The following is a 27,320-nucleotide window of genomic DNA, read 5'->3' on the forward strand; positions in this document are numbered from 1 at the left end:
GTCATGGGATACTCTTGACTTCATATTTTATTTGAGAGTGTTTTCATTCCTCAAGGTTATGGAGAAAACCTTACATGTGTAATATCTACTGTGAAAAGCTAGCAAATTAATTAATTACACATTTAATCTTGTAATTTTTTGGTTTATGTCATGAGGTTAGAGTATATCAAGATCTAAGACTGACAATTCTTTCCAAACACAGACTGAGTGACCACTGGCTATGGGAGATCACTGTTAAGCACGACAGAGCTTAGGGTTTGCAAAAAACTGCTAGCACTGTGAGAAAGCCTGAAGCAGTTTCCAGATGAAATCAAAGAGAAAAACCCTAATGTACAGCAGCACCACTATACCATGTTTACCATACTGCAAGACAACTACAGGTCCAAAACCTTCATTTCTCTTATTATTCTGCATGTCCAACCCTTCTGGAACCATTACTACCACTTCTATGATAATCTTTCTAAATACAAACTTTACATTTTACTCAGTAAAAACATTCACTCTGTCCTCACTTTTTCAATTACTGTAAATTTCTTCTTCCAACTCATGAAAAATGCAGCTACAGCAAGCTCCTACAGCAAGCACGTGGTGGCCCACGTTCAAAGCCCAGGGACACACTTACGACTTCTCCAGTTCTTCCTTCTTGTCGTTGTAGCCCATGACTGACATTTTACGGCATCTAAGTCAACTGCCTGTGCATGTCTCAGTGTTAATGCACACTTCACCCCAAATTTATCTTTAAAGTCACATCTGTACTAAGGCATAACATAAATATATGAGGTAAAATTAGGCGAAGGGCAGAAGAAGATTACTATCTGTTTGTTATAGCACCTATGAATAACAAAGTTAATATTAATTGAATGTAATATGTATATATTACATTTAAACACCAGCCCTCATTTTATATTTCTAGGATGCAACATTTTTGAACATGGAATGTTATCTTCTATCTCTACTACAACACAGTCCTACCACAACTGCAGTAATCAGACTAAACAGAAATGTAAAAAAAAGAAAAGGGACAGAATTTATAATATTGATTAAAATTCCACGTGTTAGGCATCAGAAAACATAAGCACATAAGAGGGTATTGGGTGATCTTGACAAAGGAAACATCAAAAAACCCAGAAGAAAGATTAAGCCTATGGAACATGAGAAATAACTTTTAAAAAAATTCCCCAGAAACGTAAAACACAATATGTATTCTCTGTACAATAAATAAACTGTCTTCTATAATAATAAAAAAGTAGCGTTGATACTGGAGACTTCCATTATAAGATTGAACAGCATATATGGGGGGGGCGGGGGGGGGGGGAAGAAAAAGAAAAAGAACAACAAAAGGTCTTCCGGAGGTATTCAACATGCATGAATTACCAGTGGTCACCACTCTGACCTAAAGGCAGGAAACATATTTCAGAAGGGAAAAAAAATCCGAAAGGGAGGAGACACAAAAGACAAAGTTTTCTTTATGACACTCAGTCATGCCATATCACAGAATGAGTTGTCAATTCTCTGCAGCTAGGAGAAAGACCATCGTGTTAAATGACTCTCCTCACATTTTATTTAGATTACCTCTTTCACATTCACAATGAAGTCAATAAAATTGAAGGAAAGCAGTATCAGGGCTAGTATATCTGTAAAAAATGCTCTATAATCATCAGAAAACTTCTCTGTCTTTGAAATCTTTGCTAGCCTTTGTTTCTTTTAACCCATATCGGTGATTATACAGCTGTATATGAACACAGCTGCAGCTTTCAAAATCACTGAGAGAGAGAGAGAATATACACAAAGAATCGACATCTGTGTATTTTAGATCACATTTAAAGCATGATCATCAGCAGATAGTTTACTTACCTGGTACAGCATGATAGGTTCTATGCTGTATCCCAGTATATCAGCAAACTCCTTAGCAATAACCGTTTTGCCACAGCCCTAAAAAGTTAAAAAATATGAACTAGATTACATTCTAAGGAACATGGGGAAGGAGGGAGAAAAGAAATTTAAATTCTTACTTTTCCTCCAATCAAGCACATATCTTTAACCATATGGGATTGCATCATTTCTGCCAACAGTTGATTATGGCTGGAAGTCCTTATGAAAGTATCTGATCGAGGATGTTTTTTTAACAGCCCAGTCCCAGCTGGAACCTATAAGGGGGAGGGGGGAAAAAAAAGCTAAATAAGCTATATGTGATAACTCCAGGCTTTGTGTGGACTGGGTTATGCTTTGCCAAAACTACTGTAATGTTTTGCTGATGATTGTCAACCATCAAACTTAAATCTTTCACTTAAAAACATTCAAGCATATAATTTCTAATAGACAACCTCCTTTACACCTCCTTCGTCCGCTCTTCATGAAAGACTAACAAAATGTGAACCAATTCAATTACAGCATTGGAGTCTGCAAAGAACTTGAGGCTGTTCGTGCTAGAGACAAGATATAAAAATCACCAATATTTATTGCTCATCAGAGAAACATGGAAGAGAAAGAGCAATTTGTATTACGAAGATCTGAGGGAGCTATTTTGACCAGAACTTCAGAGAGTTTTAATCGTTTCCCATGTTAAGGCACTAGCTCTATTTCCACTTTCCGTTCTAGTCTGGGAACTGTTTCATCTGCAAACTCCTTATGCTATCCTGTTCCCAAAGAGACATTTTGCAGACCTATTTTCAGAAGGTATCACCTACGTATCAAATGAAAGCAAAAATCTTCCCTTTGGAAAAGAGCTGAATCAAGTCCCTAGAGACTTACCTTTTTCTGACAAATTCCCATTTGCTGCTGTTCCTCTTTTCACTTTGTCGTGGTACAAACTCTGAGGACACTCCTCACCAATGTTAATATGATCTCTGACTCCCACTAATTCACCTCCTTTACAGAGTCTCTAGACTCTCCAAATTCAAGATTAACTTCAAATTCTCAGATCAGCATCTGCTTCCTAAGACCTTATTTCACCACCTAGCAGGTCATAAACTTCATTGGAAGAAACTCAAACTAATCATATTTGATGTGATTACTTTTGTTCCATTTTCCCAACATCCTGTGTCAGAACATTACGAAGCACTCATTAGATTTTATTTGAAGTGCAAAGACAGACGATTGTTTTTATCAAAAGAAAAAGGGAAAACAGCACCAAGAGCATCGTAAGTACACTCTGTTACTCTAATCCAATAAAAAAATATGAAATTTAGAGGCTTTTCTTTCATCCATTCTTTAGCTTTTTTTTTTAACACAAGAAACTTAAATGAATCACATGTTGGAAAGTATGAGTTCACCTAGAGATAATATCTTGTGTATCCATAATCTAATATTCCAGTATCTAAATCATTTTCTAATAAATATCATGTGTTACTCTACTAAAAAATATTCAGTGCAAATAAGTTTTAGTATCAAGTGTAAGTGCCAAATTCTTGTTGAGATGAAAACAAGTTAATGATATCTAAAAACATATATAGCTTGATGAATATATAAATTCATACCTGGAATGTCACTTCTTTTTCACCAATCTGGACAGTTACATCAGCCTTGAAGGGTTTGTTTCCATGTACATTCTCTACTTTTGTAATCCTTCTGGGAACCAAGTGGCTTTCTGAATCTTGAAGCTCAAAACGCTGTAGAATTAGGGGATGGAGGAAATTAATTATTAAATACAGCTTTCCAGCTTTTAAAACTGTTCCTTCTGAAAACAAGGCCAGAAGTATATTCAAGATTAATTGTTTGTGAAATCCTAAATCCATTTACTTCACTTACCTGTGTTTACATTCTTGATGGCCTATATATTTTACACTTAAAACCAAAGCAAAAAGATTGTATACCATCTACTTATTCTGACTGTAGTGACAGATGTAAACTGAAAATGTCATATGGTGACTTTGCCAGGTCCTAGCCTGACAGACCAAAATAATAAGAGAAACAGATGATAGCCTTTAGCATGTGTAATAATAGATCACCTATCTCTGCAGGTCATTTTAACCAATTGCAGATTTAAACATCTGGCTACCAATAAAAATAACCATCAAACATTATGTTTACTTAGCTCCGAAGCCTTATCAAACAATGAAAATTGAGGACAACCTATACAAATTAAGCCTTCAGCATGTTCTGGGTATATCAAGGACAAAAACCAGGACATTTGGTTTTCCAACCCTCTTTTCAGCATTATATTCTCTATTTTATGCTGTATATAGAAAACATGAAAACCATTTTAAAAATCCTTTAAAAAGTCTGTTTTGTTGGGGAAGGGGAAGTCGTATCGGGCGGGGTTATGCACAAAAAAGACACTATCTGAAATTACTGAACTCATAGATCCATTTTATTCAACAGAGTGAAAGCTGAGTAAACAAGAGAAAAAGGAGTATTATCCAACTCCTTAGAATTCTTAGAAAAAAAATATTTTTTTAAACAGAAGTCACTAATATAAAATAATTCTTGAAAAGCATTTAGTTTTATTACTACTAGGATTCACAGCACTGCCTATTAAGGTTCAGAAAGAAAACTGAGATGCATTCATACAAACACTTTGGCTCTTCATCACTTTGTAAATTCCCATTCTGGAACAAAAGCCTACAAAATTTTCATTTTTAACCATAGATGTGCTTTAGTAAAAGGCTGCACCAAAGTATATTCTTATTGTAACAGCTGAGTCTACTTCAGATACCATTAAACATTTAAACAACAACAGAGGACAGGAATGCCTACTGAGTAGTATCTCAAACCATGATTCTACAAAATACTCCAACTATGATTCTGTGAAATGAACTACAGATGTTTTCACTCTTATATTCACTAGTAAACTGTAATATTCTTACAAAGTTCATGGCATTTTGGATAGGGCCAAAGCTGCTCATACACAAAATTGCAAACTGCTTGTACACTAAAATCCCTTAATCAAATACTAGCAAAAGAAAATAACTGTGAGCAAGCAAGATTATCTGCACCAGCAGCCTCTGTATCAAGCAAGGAAGATTTGGAGACAGAAGCAGCAAACCTCGTACACAAAGATCTTGCGAGTCTAAAATTTCTGAGCTGTTTTTTGGTTTGGGTTTTGGAGTTTTTTGTTTTGGTTTGTTTGGGTTTTTTTTTCCTGTAAATATTGTTGAGGGTCTGCAGCTAGCCTTTTAGACTCTCAGTTAGGACAGTGAAAGAGGACCGTCTATCTGTGTGCAGATCGTTACTGAATTTATACAACTTGAATTCATCAAACTGAATTTATACAATTTGAATTCATCACATGTAAGCATGGAGATACCGCTGAACTGCATAATGTAGTAATTAAACAAGGTACCACACTTATACCCGGACAGGAGCAGCAAACAAAAGTGTTTGTGGCTTTCAGAGCAAGACTCATCTCTCTGACGCAGTTCTTCATTTAGACTTATGATAGCTAGATATGGAGTCAGAGAGTGGCATGAAATGGATGTACAATACATTAAACATATTTCTGCCTAAGCCAGAAGCATCTTCCTCTATATAAAGCCCAAGTTGATAGCTGCAAAGGAAAAAAAGTCTTGAAAGGACAACCGATTGAGCACATTCAGTATCAGAAAGTTTGGGAGATACTTGGAGAGCCAGAAGTGGGCAGCTTCATTGCCTCGGACTCAAGAGGAAAGAACAAAGAAAAGACTAGCCCCCAAAACCAAGGGAAGTGGTTTGGCAGTCCGTAATCATCAGGCCACATTCTGCATGCCTAGAAACATGAGAGAAAAGGCAAACTGTAAAAATGAGAAAAAAGGAAGAAGAGGAATTCTGACCACTTGGAAGTATCTAATGATAAGTAATGTCTCAGCACAGAAACTGCTCAAAGGAACACAGAGCTTAACCGAGACGTGGGTTCAGCATAGCGGTTATCTGCAAATACAAGACAGCTAAGCTATCCAAAAGAGGTATCGAAAGGCAACCAATATTTCTTGAAGATTCTCTGCATGGCAAGGAAAGAGAATTTTTCAAGGAACAAGAGCACCGAACTGTTTCACAAGAAGCAAAATATGAACTGCAAGTGCAAGATGGGATAGATCGGTTAAGTCTGAAGGACAGATTCCACTACAATGGTATGTACTGGCACTAAGACCATTCATTAATGCAAAACCCCAAAGCTTATAGATTACTTTGGGAGGAATAAAAGAGAAACAAATCCTTCCTTAGACCAAAATTTGCAACAGAAATATCTTAGAAGTGTACAGAATTGTCTAGACAAGAGGAAGATTCCAGTTTTCTGAACTATTAGCCCACTCTCTACGAGAGAGTGTCTACGTAGTCTGAAGACTCCCTACGGTGAGGCAGGGAAAGTTTTCAAGGAGGAGGGCAGGTAAGATTAAAAGGGGTATGCAAATAATACAAAAATGAGTCAAAGGGAACAAATAAGCTTTTATTTGATATAAGATCAAGACAGTAAACACAGAATTAATCACGGCATGAAAAAAAATCAAAGAAAAATTCTAGAAGGGTCTTAGAGTGAAGTTAAACACTTGGATAGCAGGCTAAAAGGGACTTGCTCATTTATTAAGACAAATGTGATCTACATATTTTTTCTAAAATCTGATGGGAAGATCCTCTTGATTAGAAGGTTAAAAAACAAACAAACAAACAACACTGGGCGTTTCCAACACTGGGAAAAAAAGGCATGCAAAAGGCATGTGAGAATTAAAAAAAAGCAAACCCAAAATCTCTGATGAATCTGAAGTAAAATACTAAAAACTTATGGAACAATGAAGAAATCAGTATAGAACAGCTCGTCTCTTATGAGCCACCAAACTCAGCCTAAATGAAGGTGACTAGTTTTATAAATGCCTATCAATAGTATACAGGAAAGAAAACTTCAATACTGTGGGAGACATCGTATGTGCTTAAGCTTATTGTTTGGGAATGTTTACCTGGAGGCTGTTTTCCTTGAAATCAGTGATTTCTCCATATCTAAATCTTCTAGAGAAAAAGCCTAAATAAATTTTTACTTAATTTTTGCAAATATATTTCAAATGTTCATCTGTCAGTCAAAATAATTTGTCATGCCAATATTTCAGGCAAGTACAGAATAATTTTAAAGGCCAGAATTCAAACCAAGTCATATTTTCTTTTGCAAGATCTTCTAAGTTTAAGATCTTCTTTAAGAGTCAGAATAGAAACTGACATAGGTTCCAAAGTGCAGAAACTTCAAATAAAGGTACACAAAGGCACATCATTCTCAAGTTTATTTTGGTACTTCTGTCCTGTCTGTTGCAAGCTAATGAACTAATGAATGCTGCAAACTGTAGCCCTGGTACAAATGTTCTGTATGATCAGCAACTCTCAAGATCACTGCTAATGCTGGATTAGTGTGCAATCCATAAACACTTCTTTTGATCCTAACTAGTCTGACACAAGGAGCCACATTTGTATCAAATAAAAAAGTTGGTTGACAGACAGAATTAAACCTAAGACAGGTTTTAACTCCAACTAGATCCACTCAACAAGGGATTTGCATTTCAAAGCATCTTTACACATCCAAGACTAACACCATAACGATCTACTTCCACTCACAGGGAGGGTACAAGTCAATATTTCACATTAATTCATTATTGAGAATAAGAATTACAGGGAATACCTAGGTCTTGGTGGAGTCTCAGTGAGCAAGGAGGCACGTAAGAAGAAGATTTGCCCGAGTTGAAGATAATGTTTGGGAAGACAGTGCCTGAAGAATATGATCTTTCCAAGAAATATGTACAGGATCTAACAGCTGCCAAAACTAGCTGTTTAGCCTAACCACTGGCTATCCCACTTCCCAGCTGCGCCACCTCACTGGAAGGGAAGACACCCTGAAATTAAGATAGGTTATTGGCTAGATTACTACTTCCCCATATCTGTCTCCAAGTCTGATGCCTAAACTTTACATTTTATTACATGACATTTGTTTTCATTTTCTTTAGATGTCAGCTGATGTCAGGAAGTGATTCAATTCAAACAAATTAATCCATCAATTGCAAATACACTTCAAGTATTTATTTTTTCAACTCTCAATACGTCTTAGTTAAGATTAGTATTTCCTAACTGTATTCTGTTACACACAGAGTATTCAGTGGTAAATATTAGCTGGACACTCTTTGGAAATATGTAGGGAAGGTAGAGTAAGAAATCACCTTGCTTCTGCCAGACTCCTCTCTCTCACATTTCTTATGGAATGGAAAAAAATAATTTCTTATCCATGTTTAATACCGTTCTGGTGCTGCTATTACTATAAAATCATTATAAAGAGGCGTTGCCCAGTACAACCAGTTATTTTCTGTATTCCTTAAGGTTTGTTGCTTAACAAGATCTGTTGTTTGCAAATAGAATAAAATTCCTAATAATACTACATGTACTTGTTGACATAATGGGACAAGTTTGTATAAGTAGTGATGAGGAAGAGTATCAAAAAAGGAAAATTAACACAGAAAAATTTAAATACCTCATTATAATTTACAAGTAGACCATCACTGAGAAAGGAGGTTTTACTAGTCAAATCAACCTGTGTTACACAGGAAGCAAAAGAATGCACAACACTTAAAATCAAATAAAAGAAATGGAAAATGGAGGAAGCTGATGGTAGTGAACATTCACCATCTATAACTGATAGGGGGAAAAAAAATGACACAAAGGGTTTAAAATAAAGGCATGTTAAGAACAGAAGTGACTGCTACTGCTCTGCTAACAGATAGAAGTCTGTATTTCCACCCAGACCATGGTTCTTATGGGCAACTTCAATCACCCTGACATGTGGTGGAAGGGCAACACAGCGCGACACAATGAATCTAGATTTCTGAGGCTGCCTGGAATAACGTCTCAACACAGGCACTGCACTGGCAAGGCAGGAGCGATGCACAGACAGCTCCCGCTATTCGCAAACAAGGAGAAATTGGTTGTGGATGTGGCAATCAACGGCAGCCTTGGCTGTAGCAACCATGAAATAATGGAGTTCAAAATCCTGAGGGAGAGTGATGAAGGCAAGTAACATGGACTACAGATCCTGCATTTCAGGCCAGATTGGCTTATTCAGAGAAATGGTAGGTAGGACCCCACAGGAGGCAGCTTTGAAGGTTCGTGAAAGCTAGCAGGACATTCAGGACAACCTCCTTCAAATGCAAAGACTGTCCATGCCAAAACTCAGGAAGACAAGTAGGAGACCAGCTCAGTTAAACAGGGAATACAGGACTGAGCTCCAATGCAAAAAGGCCATATATGGGAGGTGTCAGCAGGGATGGGCTATAAACATTCATTTCCCTGACATGTAGGCTCGACTTTAGGAAAAAAAATCACTAGCTACAAAGCTGGTTATTTCTAAATACACATGTACAAATAATTTCTAATTTTCAGGACTGAAAGAGCTGGGTAAGATGCTCTAGGTCGCGAACACTAATTTTCAACAACATACATAACTCCTACAACATATTCAAAGATGAAAGAAAGTCGGCACTGTGATGAAGTTTTAAAAGGATAAATGGAATAACCCAGCATAATTATAGGCTTTAAAAGCTGTTATTAAATATGGATAAAACAACAAAACAGATCTGACCAACAACAAGCAACAAAAGGCTAACACAGACCAAAACCAGAGACTGATATAATCCAAATCATACTATACTGAATGTATTTGTGCATGTGATCTCTATTGTCATTTTAATATCTCCTCTTAGAAGTGAAATGCCAAAGGCATTTTTAAAGCATTTGACTACCTTAACCATATAAGTAGCTACTTTCAAATTAATTAACCACTTACATAATGAGGGTTTTTCTGTAGTCTGGAATGGAGGTCTAAATATTCTACAGAACACAGAGGTTTCACCTTTCACTATAACGAAATCTACAAGCTTATGAAGTTCGGGATTTTTTTTTTTAAATACTGTTTTAGCATCAGCAATAATTTGCTGTAAACCATTACGTACACCATTTAGTTTACTTAAGATTTCTTCTTTTTACAAAAGCAGTGAAGTAACATTAGTCAGGAGAACTACTGTCACAATCCATCAATCCCTGGAATTATATGTGCAATACTTACTTTTAATGCATCTTTGACTGCAGTCCTGCCTTCCTTTCCAAGGAAAATATTATAGGGATAAAGCCGGTCAATAACATGCTGGACTGACATCATAGGAAAGGAATCCTAATTCAAATTTAAAAATACAAATTAAAAAAAAATCATTGGCTCATTCTACCATCAGCTATTAACCTGAGAATCCTATATAGTGCTGAACTTAAAATAAAACTGTAGGAGCAATATACAAATGACCACTACATGAAGTATTCAATCAAATGTCAAAACAGGCATTTCTCAGGTGCAATTCATTGTAATATAAATGTCTAAAGTAGATTAGAAGAACTATGTCTTAAAATTTACTTTATTTCCTGTGCATAAATGGAAGCTACAGTGACTGGCTCAGAGACCTAAAGACATCTAAGGGTAGGAGAGACAAATCTCACCACAGGCAACCGCGTTTCATAGTACTACTAGAAAAGAATCAATACGACAAGAAGTCTATATTACAATAATGATCTACTTGTTCACAGCAATTTCTATTATATAATTGTGATTCCGTTACATTGTACAGATTCTACTTAACAAATAAATTCCTAGAAATTTCTGAACAGTTTGATCAAAATGGTTGTTTCGAAATGAGTTCCTAAGTATGCTTGCACTTTATACACAAAATTGAAAAAAACTTTTTTTTTTTACTGTCTTCTTGTTAGTTTTAAGTACTAACTCTTTTGTCATTTGCTTGCCTGAACTAGACAAAGATTCAATTATTTTGCTGCAGTAATAGAGAAAGAAATGGAAGTGCATTTACAAATACTCAAGAAACATATGCATAAAAACTTTAACGGTGGAAAAACATGTTTCAAAACACCTAAAGTAATGCTTGATTGTTTGTTTTAAAAAGACTTGCAAATTTTTAAGGACTACTTATGCATAAACACTAGTGAAAAACAGTCAGTGAACTGACACTACTTTTTTAAGCCTTCATCAAAATAAGTAAAAAGTAAATAATGTAATTCACATAAAATCAACTGATTTTCAGTTATACACTTGGAATTACATAGGCACCCAACTGAAAGAAGAGTTGCTTAGAAACTTAGGAGATGCATATTTTATGAAATTGTGTTGGTTTGGGCTGGAATAGTTAATTTTTTCTATGGGACTATGCTTTGGATTTGTGCTGAAAACAGTGTTGATAATGCCGAGATGTTTTCGTTCCTGCTGAGCAGTGCTTACCCAGAGCCAAGGGCTTTTCTGTTTCTCACCCCACCAGCGAGCAGGCTGGGGGGGCACGAGGAGTTGGAGGGGACACAGCCGGGACAGCTGACCCCAACCGACCCAAGGGATATCCCACACCATAGAACATCATGCTCAGCAGTAAAAGCTGGGGGAAGAAGGAGGAACGGGGGGGGGATGTTTGGAGTTTCGGTGTTTGTCTTCCCAAGTCACCGTTCAGCATGATGGAGCCCTGCTGTCCTGGAGATGCTGAACACCTGCCTGCCTGTGGGAAGTGGGGAATGAATTCCTGGTTTTGCTTTGCTTGCATGCATGGCTTTTGCTTTACCTATTAAAATGTCTTTATCTCAACCCACGAGTTTTCTCACTTTGACCCTTCTGATTCTCTGCCCCGTCCCACTGTGAGGGAGGTGAGTGGGCGGCTGCATGGGGCTGAGTTGCCAGCTGGGGTTAAACCCCGACAGAAATGCATAATTTAATTCATACTTATAATCGGTAATACTATTTATAATGTTCCACATTAAGAAAAGATCAGTAAAAATAAACCACTTAAGGCACTGTAGTAAATGTACTGCTTAAAGGATCAGGGAGCCCTTTACTGCGTTTTAAAAGCCCTCTGTTTATATATAAAGACATAACATATAATTTGTCCACTTTATCTCAAATTAATAATAATTACAATCGTTGTGTATGACATTAGCCTCTTCAGAACAGCACCCTATAAAAAATTCTGCCTTCCAGCAGGCAGGAGTTTTCAACCTAAGAAATACATTTTGGGACTCTGTGAATCCACGATAGAAGACAGGGAGCTAGTCATTACAATGCATTCCCTCCACAATTTTAAACAGTTAAATCAACCAAGCTAGAAGTAGAGGATGGCAGTGACCCAGCCTGTGAAGAAAAAATGCTGTAGCTAGAATCACCGAGAACAGGCAGCTTAGAAAACCAAGTGATTAAAACTAATTCTAAAAGAAACAGTTCTCATCTACCTAAAAAAGACACTGTCATGCAATGATAACACTTCACATTCTCTAATGTAAAATAAAATGCTTCCTTCATTCCATAGTTTAGATAATAACTTAGGGCTCATTTTCTCTCCATTACTCTGAAAGCCATCTGGCATTCATTTAAAAATAATTTTTCACTACAGGGCTCAAAGAATAAAAAGTTGCAATTTATTTTAAAATCCAACATGTATTTCTTTCCTAAAGCCCTCCAAATACTGTTTCATTTGTCTGAACTTGAATTTTAATCACTTCTTAACATCTGATGTAGTACCACGAGTTCAGGAAAATATCATGTCTGTAAGAATCCAGCACAACTGAGGGTACTGAGCACCACAGTAACAAAAGTAATTGGTATGTTTTAATGTATATAATCCAATAAAATATGCAGAAGTAATCTGCCACTGAGCAGTACCATAGGCAAAATGACTCCTCAGGAGACACAACAGAGAATTATCCTGAGAGTCCTTTCTACAGACACCTGCACCTTGGAGAAAGGGTCTGAGAAGTTGTCCTGATATTTTACCGTCCTGGGTTGACCACATCTTCCTGCATGCAAAAAGGTGCCAACCCCTCCCTCTTTTTATACAGATCTTATCTCCCTGATTTCCTTCAGGAGGCACCTTCTGGTTTTGCTTTGACTTTTTACCATGTAATTATAAAGTCCAAGGGACAAAAGCCTGTCAGGGGAAGCAGAAAGACTGCCACAGTTTTAGTCCTGACCCACCTGATCTGCCCCTGTGAACTGCGTACAGTTGCTATATTTCCCTATGGACTGTCAGGAGGTATTGCATCTTCAAGCGTGCACAACCTGCGTCTTCAGGTTGTCAACCCTCCATGTGTATGTTTATTCTAAATCCACCAGCCAACCCAAAGACCTAACTTCATCTCATACAACTTAACAGTCTCTTATACCCACATTTGCATAGTTGGTTTGGGTCCTTTTACGTGTCAATGGAGAGTAATAGGTGTCTGTCCTGGGTTCAGCTGGGATAGAGTTAATTTTTACAGGAACCTGGGAGGTGGGGTCTTTATAATACAATCAATCTGACTACATGCATAGCATTAAATCAGAAAGACTTCTGGGTTGTGATTTTTATTTCTCTCCACTGAGTACCTCAGTGTCATCAGGTAAACTGTAGATGCCCCCGAAGCCAGGTAAGACGATTTAGCAGAATAAAAACCATTATTTTGAGCACTAAGATACACTGAATCACATAACAAATCTTGTGTCATGGCATACTTTGTCCTTCAGTATTATGCTATATAGTTGGTTAAAGTATTATCCAGAGATATCTGACTGGGGCTTTCTCCCTCAAACCATCCTTATTTTTTTCAGGTTTATTTTTTAAATGTTCATGTTAATCTCCTTCTAACAACACGAACAATCCAGATCTAATTTTGTGAAATTTTAAGCCCATACAGTTTCACAGCACATGTGTATGCACATACCAAAATCTGAACTGCAGCCGATAAGCTGTCTAAAGGAAAATCTGGAAGTCCCAATGTAGAAGATTCTTGAGAGCAGAGAGTTGTAGCAAAAGACAGGAGCTGAGAAATTCTGCATAGGAAAAAGTAATTACAGAGTTTTATACATGCTATCTATATTTAAAGTACTAAAGCCGAAAAAGTTAAATACAGCATAAGATACTGAAACTATTTCTGAGCACAACTAAGTAAGGTGTGACTGAAGTTCTAAAGCATTAAGGATTCATTATATGAAGGCTGCATACGAAAAGCAGTGTGAGCATACACCCACACATATTAAAAAAAACTTCTTCAGTTCTGGTCTCTATGCAGTCACAGAAGATACAAAAATAGCAAGGAATCCTGAAAGGACATCGCTTTTCTTCATTCATTCCTTTTTTTTTTCTTTTTTTTTTTAATTATGAAAAATTACCTCTCTGTGGAAATGTTTGATCCAATTGAATATAATAGCTGAAGATGGTCCTGAAAATAGAACATAAAATCACAGAGTAAATTAATTTTGGGATCCTGCTGTGGATCACAGCTCATAACGCATGAGGCATTTTCTATTTTTCCCTCTACTTTAGACATGAGGAGTCTACTCACTCCTTGACACAGGATTAATTTTATTAAAAAAAGAAAATAATAATACTAAGATTATCAAATCTTTCTTTTAGAGTTATACTGTTTTACAGAAGTTATTTTTCTGCTGCAGCATTCCTTGGCAACTCTAAGCCTGCTTTTCAGGAATTTATTAGGCCCCAGTAGGAAAAATACCCTTTAAGATAAATTTATTACTCAAGGATTCTTTTCAGAGGTGAGGTAAGTAAAACATAACGTCAAAATATTACCTCTACTCAGTACAGATAATCCAACCCTTATGCTAGGACACTTACCTTAAAGGGCAGATGATAAATATCTCTAGCTTGAAATCGAGAGCGAAGGGGTGGATCCAAAGGGTTACCAGAGTATTTAGGTACTGGCAGGCCCAACGCTATCACTCGAAAATCTTCACTAACCCGAACAATCTTCCATGCATCTAACTCTGATTTTGTGTGATCCTAAATTAATTAAAATAAAGTAACAACAAGAAATAAAACCATTACATCGCTAAAACCTTACGATGACTAAGCTGCAGATTGACTACCCTGGTCCTTCAATCTAAATGTGGTAATGTTCTCATCTTTCATTCAGAGGGACTAGAAAGCAGTGAACTAGTCAAATTTGTGAATGATAAAAGCAAGTTTCTCCAAAATGAATGTAGATAGAACACTTGATTAGGTACAGCTTTCGGGCCTGTAGCAATTTGACCGCAGACCCCGCAGACAGTCAAAGTTGAAAAGGTTTATATTACATTACAACACTGTTTTTACAAAGAACAGAAAATAAACAGACCACAAAATTTATTTTATTCTAAAACATTAGAAGTGGGTTACCACAAGCAAGGTTTTTTCTCCCCCCATCCCCCAACTATAAAGGAGATTAAAATCTGCATTTATAAAGTTTCGGTTACAAATTATGCTTTATTACAAGCAATACTACAGAACTAGAGTCCTTCATGAGGACATTAAATGTTGTATTTCACTTGTTGTCATATAAAGATTCACTGCATACAAAAAATGCAGTCTTTAGTCTTCCCACATCACAGTTAAGTCTTCCTTGAAACCATACATAAGTACATTTCCTGCAGACCCAGATATACAGTAATTATTCACACAAGAGAAGAGAAAATTAATGTTAGCTTATATAATACAATATTCCCCAAACAACAAAACAACAATATTAGATTTAGTATTGTAGCAAGGGATTTATTTAATTCATATACTATTAGCAGTGTGCCTGAGGCACTCATTCTGAAACATTTTATCATTAGAAAAGTGTTAAAAAGGAAAAAAGAAAAGGGGAAGATGTTTTGCATAAATGCAACCAAATCCTGTCTAAGCTTGAATTCTCATTTTCAGTCTTTAAATACAATTACATTTTAAAAGCTTACTTTTAAAATATAATAATAATGCTTCCAACAACTGCATCTACTCATTAAATATCATAAAAATGTTTTTGGAAAAGGCATGGATCAGAAGAATTTTAGCTACAGATGAGAGGCATAAGAAAGAATGATGTATTTTCAGAAATCCACTACAGTACTTCAGCATAGTTGGCAACTTCATACAAGCAGGACCAATGACAGAAGGCTTATTACAAATTTACTTCCTGCGCCACATGGGCCTGAATTATCTTCCTAACCACACTTAGGTACGCCAGACAGAAACGTGAGCAAGCAGGTGTCAGACTGTTACGAGAGACTGACAGGTATGCGATCGGAAACGACAGTACATGGAACTAAGATAGGGAGTACGACTGGAAACTGTCTGATGAAATTTTTTGAGGTCCCCAAAAGCCTGAAAAGCATCCACTCAAATTTAAGCAGTAGGACTCAAAGCCTGAAAAAAACCAAGAACTGCTAAAGCAGCAATGGCAGCAGACACCAAAATCCCACTTCGTATCAAAAGAAAATTCTCTGACCATATCCTATAATTTAGATTTGCTGTTTACATATGCTTTTGTAAATTAAAGGCAAGACAGCACTGACCAATACAGTGTCACTCATTGTGACCTCTTTTTTCTGGTATCCTAACATTTGAAAAACTTAGCAACCAGGCTATTGCAATGTTGAAGCATTATCTGAACTTTATGGGAACAGTTTCAACATAAATCTCTTTTAACAAGATATTTTAGTTACTCTCACATTGTGGCTTTCATATTTTAGAAACATAAAGTCTTCATACAAGGTTAACATGGACTGCTGTTTTTCATGTGGACAGACAAGATACAGTTGATAACTTTTTTGTGTTTTTTTCAAGCAGTAGTTTGACTTCTCACATAGCTTTCACTCTGCCTACTTCATCCTATGTAACACCCCAGGAAAAACCATAGAAGCCTTGGTAAGATTTCACCCATTTGACTCGTAAGTACTCTCCCCTTCATAATGGTATTCCAGCCCTACCAAGAACAGGAAAAAAAAAATAAAATCCAAACAACATTTCCATACCTGCAGAAGTTTGTCATAACGCTCTGCAGACATGAGAAAACGACCGTCTTCAAGCTGCATTTCCCTGTTCTCCAGCAAATTGTTTAACACGGGAAGGACATTCCGCTCAGCCTTCTCCAAACCTTCCAGCACAAGGATTCTGCCTTCAGTAGCCGCACGAACTGCACACTTTTCAAAAAATTAAAAAATAAAATTATAATAGAAATAAACATTACATATCTCATTAAATCTTGCTGAAAAAGAACCTCAAAGTGCTTCCCAAACCAGTATTTATTTCTGTAAGAATCAGTAAGATTCACATCAGTAGCGATCAGGAAGAGTGACAGCCTTAACAGTGCTACACACGCATGAGCTGGACTTTTATCTCCTAACTATTATAGGGTCTGACAGAAATAAGTTCCAGTATTTTGTACCAACAGAGTAAGATGTAAAACCTTGCAGATATTTTAGTGTATGCCCAGTACATATTAATATGTGGCACCCTTTCTTTTTGATGTTGCATAATATTTTGTATTTTCATACCACCTAACAGTTCTGGGACAGCTATTTATACAGAAAACATACAATCAAGGTGGCTTTACATGTTTACAACTATATTAAAATAATTAGAAAAAAGTCAGGTATTCCTTTGGATTGCTCTGGTTATGCACCAGTACATCGCTTTAGTCTGACTAGAATGTAAGTCTATTGAAAATAAACATGGATGATAAAAACAAAATAGTGCTATAAATAATCAGATATTAAAAAATGTGATAAAATTAAAAAGATTTAGAATTATATTCCCTAACTGAACATGGTCTTCTACAAAATTAGAATAAAAATGTAGCCATTAACTTGATAAGCCTTTGAAGCCTTTGGGATAGAAAGTTATTTCTTTTTTATATTTCATTTTATTAGTTGTTTATATGTGTCTGTTTATTTACGTGCATAAAGTGAAGCCAAAATATAAAACTAATCCGGTGCTGGTAATTTTCTGCAAATTTCTTGCAGTCAATGACATTCACTCAGGTAACCTAACTACACTTCATATCTAATATTCACAATTACTGTCCAGTAAAAGACTCTGAGATTCAATGCATTCTTGTCTATTTCCAATTTGCAGAAGTTTAATCAGATAATAATGGGGCAGGTTGAGGCACAGGCAACATTTAGAGGCACCAAAGAGTCTTCCTTTGCATTCCTATTACATTTTAACACAATTTTAGACACAAGCACAGTTGCAAAGGGAGCACAAATGAAATCTCTTCCCAGCATGTCTCCTATAAACTCCTACAGAAGAACCTGTCATATAACGCTAGATGGAAATCTCTGATGAATACAATAGATGCCAAAAATTGGAACAGAGAGAAAGAAGGAAGATATGAGAAAGAATAATGAAGAAGTACCAGAATACAAAAATAACAAGGAAAAAAAAGAAATTACACATGAAAACAGACGTATAAAGGACAAAGACATAAGCGCAAACGAGAAACAAAGAACAGTTCAGGACAACAAATTAATTGCTACATGGTACAAAGCATACAGCAGAATCAGAGAACCATCTGAGAAGATAAAGACGACACTAAATGATAAGACTAATTTAGATGCTTACAGAAGCATAAGTAACTACTACCGGCAAATTACCCATAATGTAAGCTTTTCACGTCATTATTAAGAGGGAAATAATTCCTGTGTCTAATCTGGATTCAAGCAAACATTATTGAAAGAAGGCACTCAAATCCCAGTACAGAACTCCAGATCAAGTTCCCTTCTCTGAAAGACATTCTATATAATATTTTAATATCTAGCCTCATAATCAGTATCAGAGGAACCTAGAATAATCCCATTAAACAAGTAACAGTCCTCAGATTATTTCTCTTCTACCAAATCACCAATTCTTTCAAAAAGCAATCAGTATGTTAATTGATTTTTTTTGTTGTTGTTGTTAATTCTGGACATCGTACTCTACTAACAGGCAATATAAAATTCCTCTCCTCATTCCATAAAATTTCTACAAAGGACAAATTTTGTACTAACATTCTTCTCTAGGAAGATCACTGGTCAAGTCAAAAGTCTGCTCCAACCTGCTTAAATAGAAAACCTGAGTCTGCAGCAGCCAGTCCAATACCTGGCATGAACCAAATGCTACTTTGTCTAAATAGAGTTTGGAGATACAGCCAGAATATGCTTTAACAAACAATTTATTTGCCAAGTTGGTTGGATTCTGCATATTATAAGTCTATGAAGACTTTATGACTGAGTTTTACAAGCCAGAGGAAAATACATATTCTGTTCAGATGGTTTCAAAATATTTTGAGTATCCATAGACTCTTGTTGACTCATGTTGAGACACGCACACTATGGCTGAAGGCTTGCAGAAATAACAGGCTTCCAGGATCAACGTAAATCTCTCTCCTGAACTGCTACATGAAGGCAATCTGCTTTAGGTGTAGAGAGCGAATATCAAGAAGTATATAACAATCATTAACTTCAAGAAAGAAGATGCTCTCTATTAGCAGTGCAGTCTCAAGAAACAGCCTACTACACTACGTTGCCTGCTGATCATCAGCTTGCAGGATCAAAATTTTAAAAATACATAGGTTCCAGAGCTTGGAAATTATTTGAAGTTTTAATACAAAATTCTATTGCTCAGTACAGTTGCAAATATTTCAAAAACGTATGCTACAGATGGTCTTTAGCTACCTATATGTACCTTTTATAATCAGCTTCAGGAATGGCTGAATGCACAACCATGGTTCTTCACTTCTTAATCAAAGACACCCCATAACAACGATTACACCACCACCACCTTGGTGCTAATTTACCCTGATAGGCTTTCTTCCAAATTGTGCTCCTTATGTATCTTCAAAGCATATCTGAAATACTGGAAATTGTTCTCAAAAATATAGTGAAATAAATGCACAATTCATCTACCTCTAAAGTTCTTGTGTTAAATAGCATAAAGTCTGGTCTTAAGACCAAAACAGCTACGTATCTCTGGCTGAACTATGACATTTCTGCATTCTGGCTGGTAATGAGTAATAAGTTTTTGCAATAAGCTAGGCATACTACAAGGCATCCTCTGAATCATTATTTCAGTTTTATCTGTGTATTGATGGATTGGTATGGAAACTAAAATGCATTAAAAAAACAGAGGAAGGAAAGTAAGTTTGCAATCTGTCACTGAAAATCATTTTTTAAAAATGCTTCCAAGAAACAAATCTTCATAATTCTATAATGAAAACCCAGAAATAGCTGCGCTGCCTCCCTCTCTCACTACTCTCATTTGTTCTAAATGTTTAACATAAACCACAATCTGACGGTAGGGCTTATATTGCACAACCTTTATGATAAGTCTGAGATTAAAAGTATTAATTCTTGTTAAAAGGCCGAGAGGGACATTAAATGTTTACTTTCAGATTTATTGTAACTGCGGCGCGGGACTATTTTGCTCATCAGAGGAGGACAGATGCTGCCGTCTCCTACCCATGCTCCCAGGGCTCTGGAGGATGGTGACCTGAATACCTGCTCCAGGGAATACCTGCAAGCCGGGAGCAGAAACCCTTCACACAGCGCTGCTCTCATAGTAATGGCTTTATGCAACAAATACGTAACGCAGGGTGCTTACCCTGGTTTTGCACTGCACCTACAAAAATATATTTTTATCTTTAAAAGCAAAAACACCTTAGGAACAAGACAACCCTAAGTGGACTTTCATTGTCTATCCTGTAGCTGAACCACGATGAGCTCCTCCACTTCAGCAGTGCAAAATACAACTGCAGGAAGCTGTAAACCCCAATTTTGACATAAATCGCACTGTATAAGCACATGGATGAAGTTATAGTGTCAGAAAGGGAAGAAGGACAGAAAAAAGCTCACCACAGCACACACACTGAAATGCACAAACAACAGAGAAAGGAGGACATTTTTATAAAGCTAACCAGAATAGTTTGTAAAGGCACAAGAAATTTTAACAGTATAGTTTAAAATACCAGAACTGAAATGGCAGCTCTTTTCACTCAGGAAAATGCTTATCATAAACCAGAAAACTCTGGTTGCCCTGAAATCCCCGAGGAAGGTTTTCGGGGAACTCTAAAGGGCTTTAATTTTTCAAACCTGGATATCATTCTGAATATGATGTTTCAGAACTATATTAAAAAATTGCTGCTAGAAATTCCTCAAGAGTAATCACTGATTGTCTCTTTTTTCAGGAGCTACCTCAAGACAAGTTCGGGGGTTTTTTAAGACGACTTGCCCCTGCTCTGAAAACTGGATCCCCGTAATGACAGCTCAAGCACAGCAGCCATAACTACAACGTGGAAAACCAACAGTACAAGTAGCTCAGGGAACATGAGAACTAATGAGGTAAGGTTTCCCTAAATTTCAGATGTCCCTTCCAATGCAGTATCTTGTTCCCACCACCCGCACAACATCCCACAGAAATTCATCCACCCAAGTCTTTCCATTCACTCCCAACATCCCGACAATGTAATGTCCAGATGTCTCTTGTGGTGAAAAGAGACCTTTAATAACCTTCTGGTAAAGGCAACACAAAACTTTGGCTGGTTTTGAGCTAACACGATGCTGCCTGGCTACAGCAGGCTAACAGAACCTGAACTATTACATCCATGGTGCAGCCTGTCTTCCAGAGATGGGAGGTGGACATTAATTCGAGTCCCTGTAACCCACCAAGCTACCAAATACCACAAAACTCAGAAGAAATTGATACCTTCTAAATTTCTTTCCATGGGTCAAATACAATTAATCAAATTTTTTAAATTTAAATCATTAAAACTAACCAACGAGACACCAGGAAAAGAAATGACAGAGGTGCAGAATGGAATATGCTGTGAACTTTTACGTCTCATTTTACAAGGAAGGAAGAGGACGTTGACCAAGACTCGTAATTTACTGTAATTGCCTCAGGTTATTCTTTTAAGAAGATACAACAGAATGAATAAGAACATCAAATTTTTCATAATACTTATATGGAAACTGGAAATTATCTAGAAATTTCGAGACAGCCGAAAGATAGATGTACAAACAGATGCTGAGGGCAGCGAAGCATATAAGGCTGTCTCCTATTGGGGAATCTACTTTGCCAGATTTTAAATATATCTGTAGCGTAAACAGCATGTCTAATGGTATGCCTCTGCCAAAGAACATCTTTCAAGATACTTGTTCGGTTTTAAAGCCTCTTAATGTCTTAGTTATTGTCTTCCCCCATGAGTTGAGCAAACAGGAAAGCTGTTGAGCAATGCTGAAATGGATGACTATTTAATGGACTGAAGTGATAACATACTTCCTCCAAAATAAAAGTATTGTCAAAAATTAAGTAGTAAGACAAAGGGCTATGAAAAGCGATGTTCAATCAGTTTCAAAGCAACAATGTCAACTTTTTATAAAAACTTACTGTTATTTTTTTCCCTTAAATACTTGTAAAATCTTGTGTTAGTTGTTTAAAATAACATGTCTTGAATAAAAAAGTTCTGAATGTATAATGCCATTCAAAGATGAGACTGCAAACAGGCCTACTATTCATCTAAAATGCATACTGTATTTTTTGTTACAAAATTTTTCAATTTGTAGATGATGATAAACTGTAGTTTTGCATTTTATAATTTAGGCCGCATACTGAGTTACATATATTCCAAATGTGATGTTCAGGTTTTATTAAGATCAATGTAATAGTAACTAATGTGGTTAGTCAAATTAAAAAAGTAACTTAAGAACTAAATAATTCAACCTTTTTCTCCCTCTGTAATGGATGGGAGGAGGGGGCTACATCTTCACTATTCAGCCTATGTCCCCGCTGAGTTAATCAAGTGTTTTCTGGATGGGTTTTACAGCTAATTTTCCCCTGTGAGGTTAGCAAAACCACAGGGCAGTTTGTATTTAATACTGTTATTCACTACTTTTTTAATTTAAAAAAAAAAAAAAACACCAAACAAAAAAACCCCAGAGAAATCACAGTATATCAGAGCACGGTCATCCAGGCTAGTTAGTATCCAAAGAGAGACTCCAGCTGTCCACAGTAGTTAAGGTTTCAGTGAGGAAGAATGGCTTGAACTGGTGAGCACCTAATTGATGATGCAACACCATGGCACAGAATGAAGAGTAACTCAAAAAGAAACCACCTGAAGTTATTGGAGGTTTGAATCAGAAAACTAGGCTAGAAAAGCTTACCCTAGGAAGTGAATCAACATATGATAAGATCATAAATATGTTAATGTGACAAGACCTGGAACAGTCTTTCCTTTCATAGTCAGTGATTTTAGCTTCCCCAGTAATTGATTTCAGCTTCCTCCACATGATCATTTTTTACCTTTTTTGAACTACCACATCAAATGATCCGTTTTATTTCTGTCACCCCTTCTCCTAACACGACAGTCAGGTGTTTTTGCAGAAGTGCCTGCAAACTGTATTTACAAGAGATTATGTCCCCACCTAAGCAGGGTTCGGCCATTTCAGCCGCTTTACACCAGGTATATTAGCACAACAGTACATTTACATCAGGCGTCTGAAATGTTTTGCATCTTGGGCAGAGAGCAGGCCCAGGAGCAAGCAGTCTGAGTTTCTGAACAGATTTACCAGTGGAAATATCTACAAACAAACCTATGGGGTTTTATCTTCACTCTATACAACCCTTGTCTTCTGGACAAGAATAAGGGAGATGAGTTATTTAAATTTTTCTTCCTGATGAGTAGCAGAATAAAAAGGAAATTAACTATTTGACAGATATCTAAAAATGATGAAGTTACTTATCACATGTAAATCACTTTGATTCAAGGTACCATCCATCAAGTCCGTATTTCCTATGAATGTTATGACCCCACATATTACAAAGTATTGCCCTTTCCTGCATTGTAGGAAATACTAGCTGAAAAGAAAGTGGAATATACATGTAAAAGGACACAAACATAAGAAAAAAGAACCCCGAATCTCTGATTTTAATCTATAAGGAATTATAAATACACAGTCCTAATATTCCTCACATTACATCACAGATATTCATCTATATGCCATCTACATCAAGACAAGATACCAGAGTCTGAACTACTAATCTAACAAATCCACTTAAACGTTGACACTTTTAGAAAAGTAAAATAAGTATTGCAACTAATTAAAACAAAATCATTCCTACAAGTTAGGAGGCTACTACATAGGGGTCCTTATCAAGAATTTTCTTTTTAGATACAAGATACACTATGTCAACGTCAATAAAGATTAACTTCATCCAAACACTGTTGGTTTCTACATAATATTTCCCTCTCTCTGTGCAATGTTGGACACAAGAAAATTAATAGTAACATTCATACTTCTGTAGCACTGCATTTCTTGCCTCTTCTTTCTACAGACTTTGCTCTCTGGTTCCCTGTACTAGATAGACAGATACTGCAGTGACAGTCAGTCCACCAAGTTATACTTTCTGACAATGCCTTTGCTGGGGCTAACTTACCGGCTCATCAAAAATCCACTGCTACCTCCGAGGTGGTAAGTTAATAAATTACAGAATTACACAACTTGCACTCACTGGTTAATTTTTTTAAAAGCTGAATTATTGTAACCCATCTCTTTGCTAGGGTATAGAAAGAATTTGTTTTATATGTATACACAAACATATATACATATGTATACACACACACACACTCTCAAATATTATTATAATTTAATTCCATTAATCTCATGTCTTATTTTATAATTCTCTTTCTAATCTTTTTTGATTAAAAGAAACCAAACTCAAGTCTGTGTAGTGCTACTCCAGGGGATTTCATGCCATGTTCATTTTACAGACAGGATAGTTTAAGCTGTCATTTCTGTCACTCTGGGTGTTTAATTGATTACTACATGAAGTTTTTCAAGCCATGGTAGAAGATAATTTTTCAGGTATCTTGACAATCAATTTTACATTTTATCATTGTATAACTTATGATGTTGGTGCAGTCAGAGATGCAAAAGTATTCTATTAAAATTAGTATGTTCACATAGTTCAAAGATACACCAAAACTGAGTCTAATTCTGTATATACAGGAATTAGAGTGATAGACATACTTATCCACTCAGTGGATACATCTTAATCAGCAAATCTCCAAACCCATGACATTCTACTTGAAATTTTTCAGCACACAACCATATGATACTTTCATACATAAGTATAAAAGTTGGAATAATCCAACCTCAGTTAGTTTGATTGTCCCAAACAGAAAAGACTGTACACTTAATAAAGTGGTCTGTGTTTGGGAAGCTTGTTTCATTTAACGCAAAAGCTGAAAGATGCAGGGTAAACAAAACCAGGAATTCCAGGCAACATGGTTTGTGGCACAACCCTGGACCAGTATACATCTCAAGCACTAACGAAGTGGCTTAGCTTCTCTCCCAATTGCATCCACCACATTAAAATAACGTAGAATTTCCTTAGATGTAACAGTAATGTAGGAGGCTATAATAATAAGAGTTTAAACCAGAGGTGTGCCTTTTACAGCTGTACACGTGATAAAAAGCATCGGAAATGGGAAGAAAAAAAATATCAAATCTAATTCCTTAATTTTTGAAAATACAATAGGCTGATATTAGAATCTCCGTACTGGTTCAATCAAGATCATGGCTCAAATACAAAGTTACAGAAAACCACTCTGCAGGACAAGCTCTTCTATCAATAAAAGCAAAATTTGAAGCTGCTATTTAAATATTTAAGTAATATACAGTAATTCTAACTACTTGATACACAACATAATTAACCCATGCAATAAATTACAGAATAAAACCAAGAGGTTACTTAATTGTCTCAGTAATGACAATAATGACATTTCTGAGGCTTTTAACAGTGAATTAACAGCTGAAACCCCAAATTAATGGCCTACGGTGAGGACAAGAAAACAGAATTTTCTGCTGTCAGTACTTGAATGAAAACAAATAATTCACCATTACCCCATTACAAGTCCTTTATTTTACACAATTTTAACTGGGAATGCATTTGATAATTCAATGTTTATCTTTATTTTAATGGTCCCCTATTTCTGAGGTAAATAACCCCCCTTTTTACCGCCCCCCCCCCCCTCAGATATCTCTTCTAACTTTCTAACTCCAAATCTTCCCCCATTTGATTCACGCTAGTATTAAGAAATGCTATTATGTGAGGATGTTTGACACACTGGCCCTTCAATATACATTTCAATACAGAATTTCAATCACTGCTTCCAAATCACCGTCTTCCAAATCTATCTTAAATAACTAACTGCAATCATATTCAGTAACTTCATGTTAAAATATATCAGATGTTTTGAAACCTCTGAGACATCAATTTACAGCATTTAATCTGTCACTATTAAATGCAGAGCTATAAACAACGATAATATCTTAACAATCACTCACAGACAACTTTGCAAACCTTTGTGGATCTGCAAACTTGGTGATTCACTATATTAAAGTTATTTCTGGTAACAAGATGCCAGCTTTCATTACAATACATTATTATTCAAAGTCTAAGGTAACTACATTACTGTATTATGACTTTCATGCAAAAAGCCTCATCTATCTTAAACAGCTAAGTTTTATTTGACCCACAGAATTCATGCAGTTCATGTTCTGGAAACCAGACTTTCAAGCTTTGCTGTCTTCTCTTGGGTGTCATGAAGAGCAAGCATGAGATTCCACAGGAAGGGAAATGGTATGTAAATCTGAAAAGCATAGCCTGCATCTTCAGTCCCTCACATGAGTTCACCTTCTCTTTAGCTTACCTATGGCAATGGGAGCAATCCATGCTCTTTTGGGAATATTTTGTTAAGGCTACCTACTGATAGCCTTCTCTGTCTTGAAGCAGTTCATGGTTTGGGGTTTAAAGAAGAGTAGTGTCTGCCTTCTATAAAGTTTTGAATTGGTACAGCCATCTGCAAACCTCAAAATCATTAAATTAACTAATTAATTTCAAACCCCAGTGTAACCTGTAAAACTTTATTCCCTTTTATTATTGAGCTATAATTAGATCAGTGATGGTTCTAAACATGACTATGTACTACATTTTATATGTCTTACTAAAATGTAGTGTTAGAAAACTTCAGCTGCAACATCACTACCTATGAGATTCACCTTTCACGTTTCCAATATTTTAAAAGTGCTCATCTAAATACCAGTGATTTATTTTCTTACTTTCCCTTCAGAGCTTAAACATACGTTGGTTACATATATGGTGAATAACACATGAGCTGAGGAAAGATATCATGATTCTAACTGGTCTTAGTACTTTGGTATCTTGCTAAAGGAATGTCTTGGTCTGAAGTATTGCTGTGCTGGATTCTGGTAAAAACCTTTTAACTGAAAATTTCCAACAGACTGAGGAAGAAAGGTAATCTTAGACCTTTACCTTAGAAAGCTAATCTTCCTAAAGGGTTCTTACTGGACTGAGATCACTTAAAATAGCTTGTACAAAGTGAAGCAAGCTGCCTCATACTTACACTGGGATCAAAGTCTTCAGATAAATACAGGGTTAACAGACCATCTCACATCTTGGTGAGCTTCTTAAGTCCCCGATACAGGGGCCCTTACAAATGTTAGTTAACTAATGCTCTTACACCAGGGCTAAATTACCTTTGCTACCCTGTAGCAAGTATGA

The 27,320-nt window shown here is 36.3% G+C and overlaps 1 protein-coding gene and 1 long non-coding RNA gene across 2 annotated transcripts in view; one reads left to right on the forward strand and one right to left on the reverse strand.

Annotated features, from left to right (window-relative positions):
* VWA8 (von Willebrand factor A domain containing 8) overlaps window positions 1–27,320 on the reverse strand; it is a 189,371-nt gene that overhangs the window by 134,999 nt on the left and 27,052 nt on the right. Inside the window, exons 5-12 of the mRNA XM_049815763.1 lie at window positions 16,733–16,900; window positions 14,580–14,744; window positions 14,117–14,166; window positions 13,669–13,777; window positions 10,001–10,105; window positions 3,477–3,608; window positions 2,013–2,147; window positions 1,855–1,932 (exon numbers count right to left, since the gene is read on the reverse strand). Of these exons, the coding sequence (XP_049671720.1) occupies window positions 1,855–1,932; window positions 2,013–2,147; window positions 3,477–3,608; window positions 10,001–10,105; window positions 13,669–13,777; window positions 14,117–14,166; window positions 14,580–14,744; window positions 16,733–16,900 (942 nt within the window). The remainder of the gene's footprint in view (window positions 1–1,854; window positions 1,933–2,012; window positions 2,148–3,476; window positions 3,609–10,000; window positions 10,106–13,668; window positions 13,778–14,116; window positions 14,167–14,579; window positions 14,745–16,732; window positions 16,901–27,320) is intronic.
* LOC126045141 (uncharacterized) lies at window positions 4,792–26,368 on the forward strand. Its single transcript, XR_007507930.1, has 4 exons — window positions 4,792–6,044; window positions 20,923–21,076; window positions 24,069–24,205; window positions 26,278–26,368. It is a non-coding gene; the product is annotated as an uncharacterized LOC126045141 (long non-coding RNA).

Source organism: Accipiter gentilis, chromosome 13 (genome assembly GCF_929443795.1).
Source record: "Accipiter gentilis chromosome 13, bAccGen1.1, whole genome shotgun sequence".
NCBI lineage: Eukaryota > Metazoa > Chordata > Aves > Accipitriformes > Accipitridae > Astur > Astur gentilis.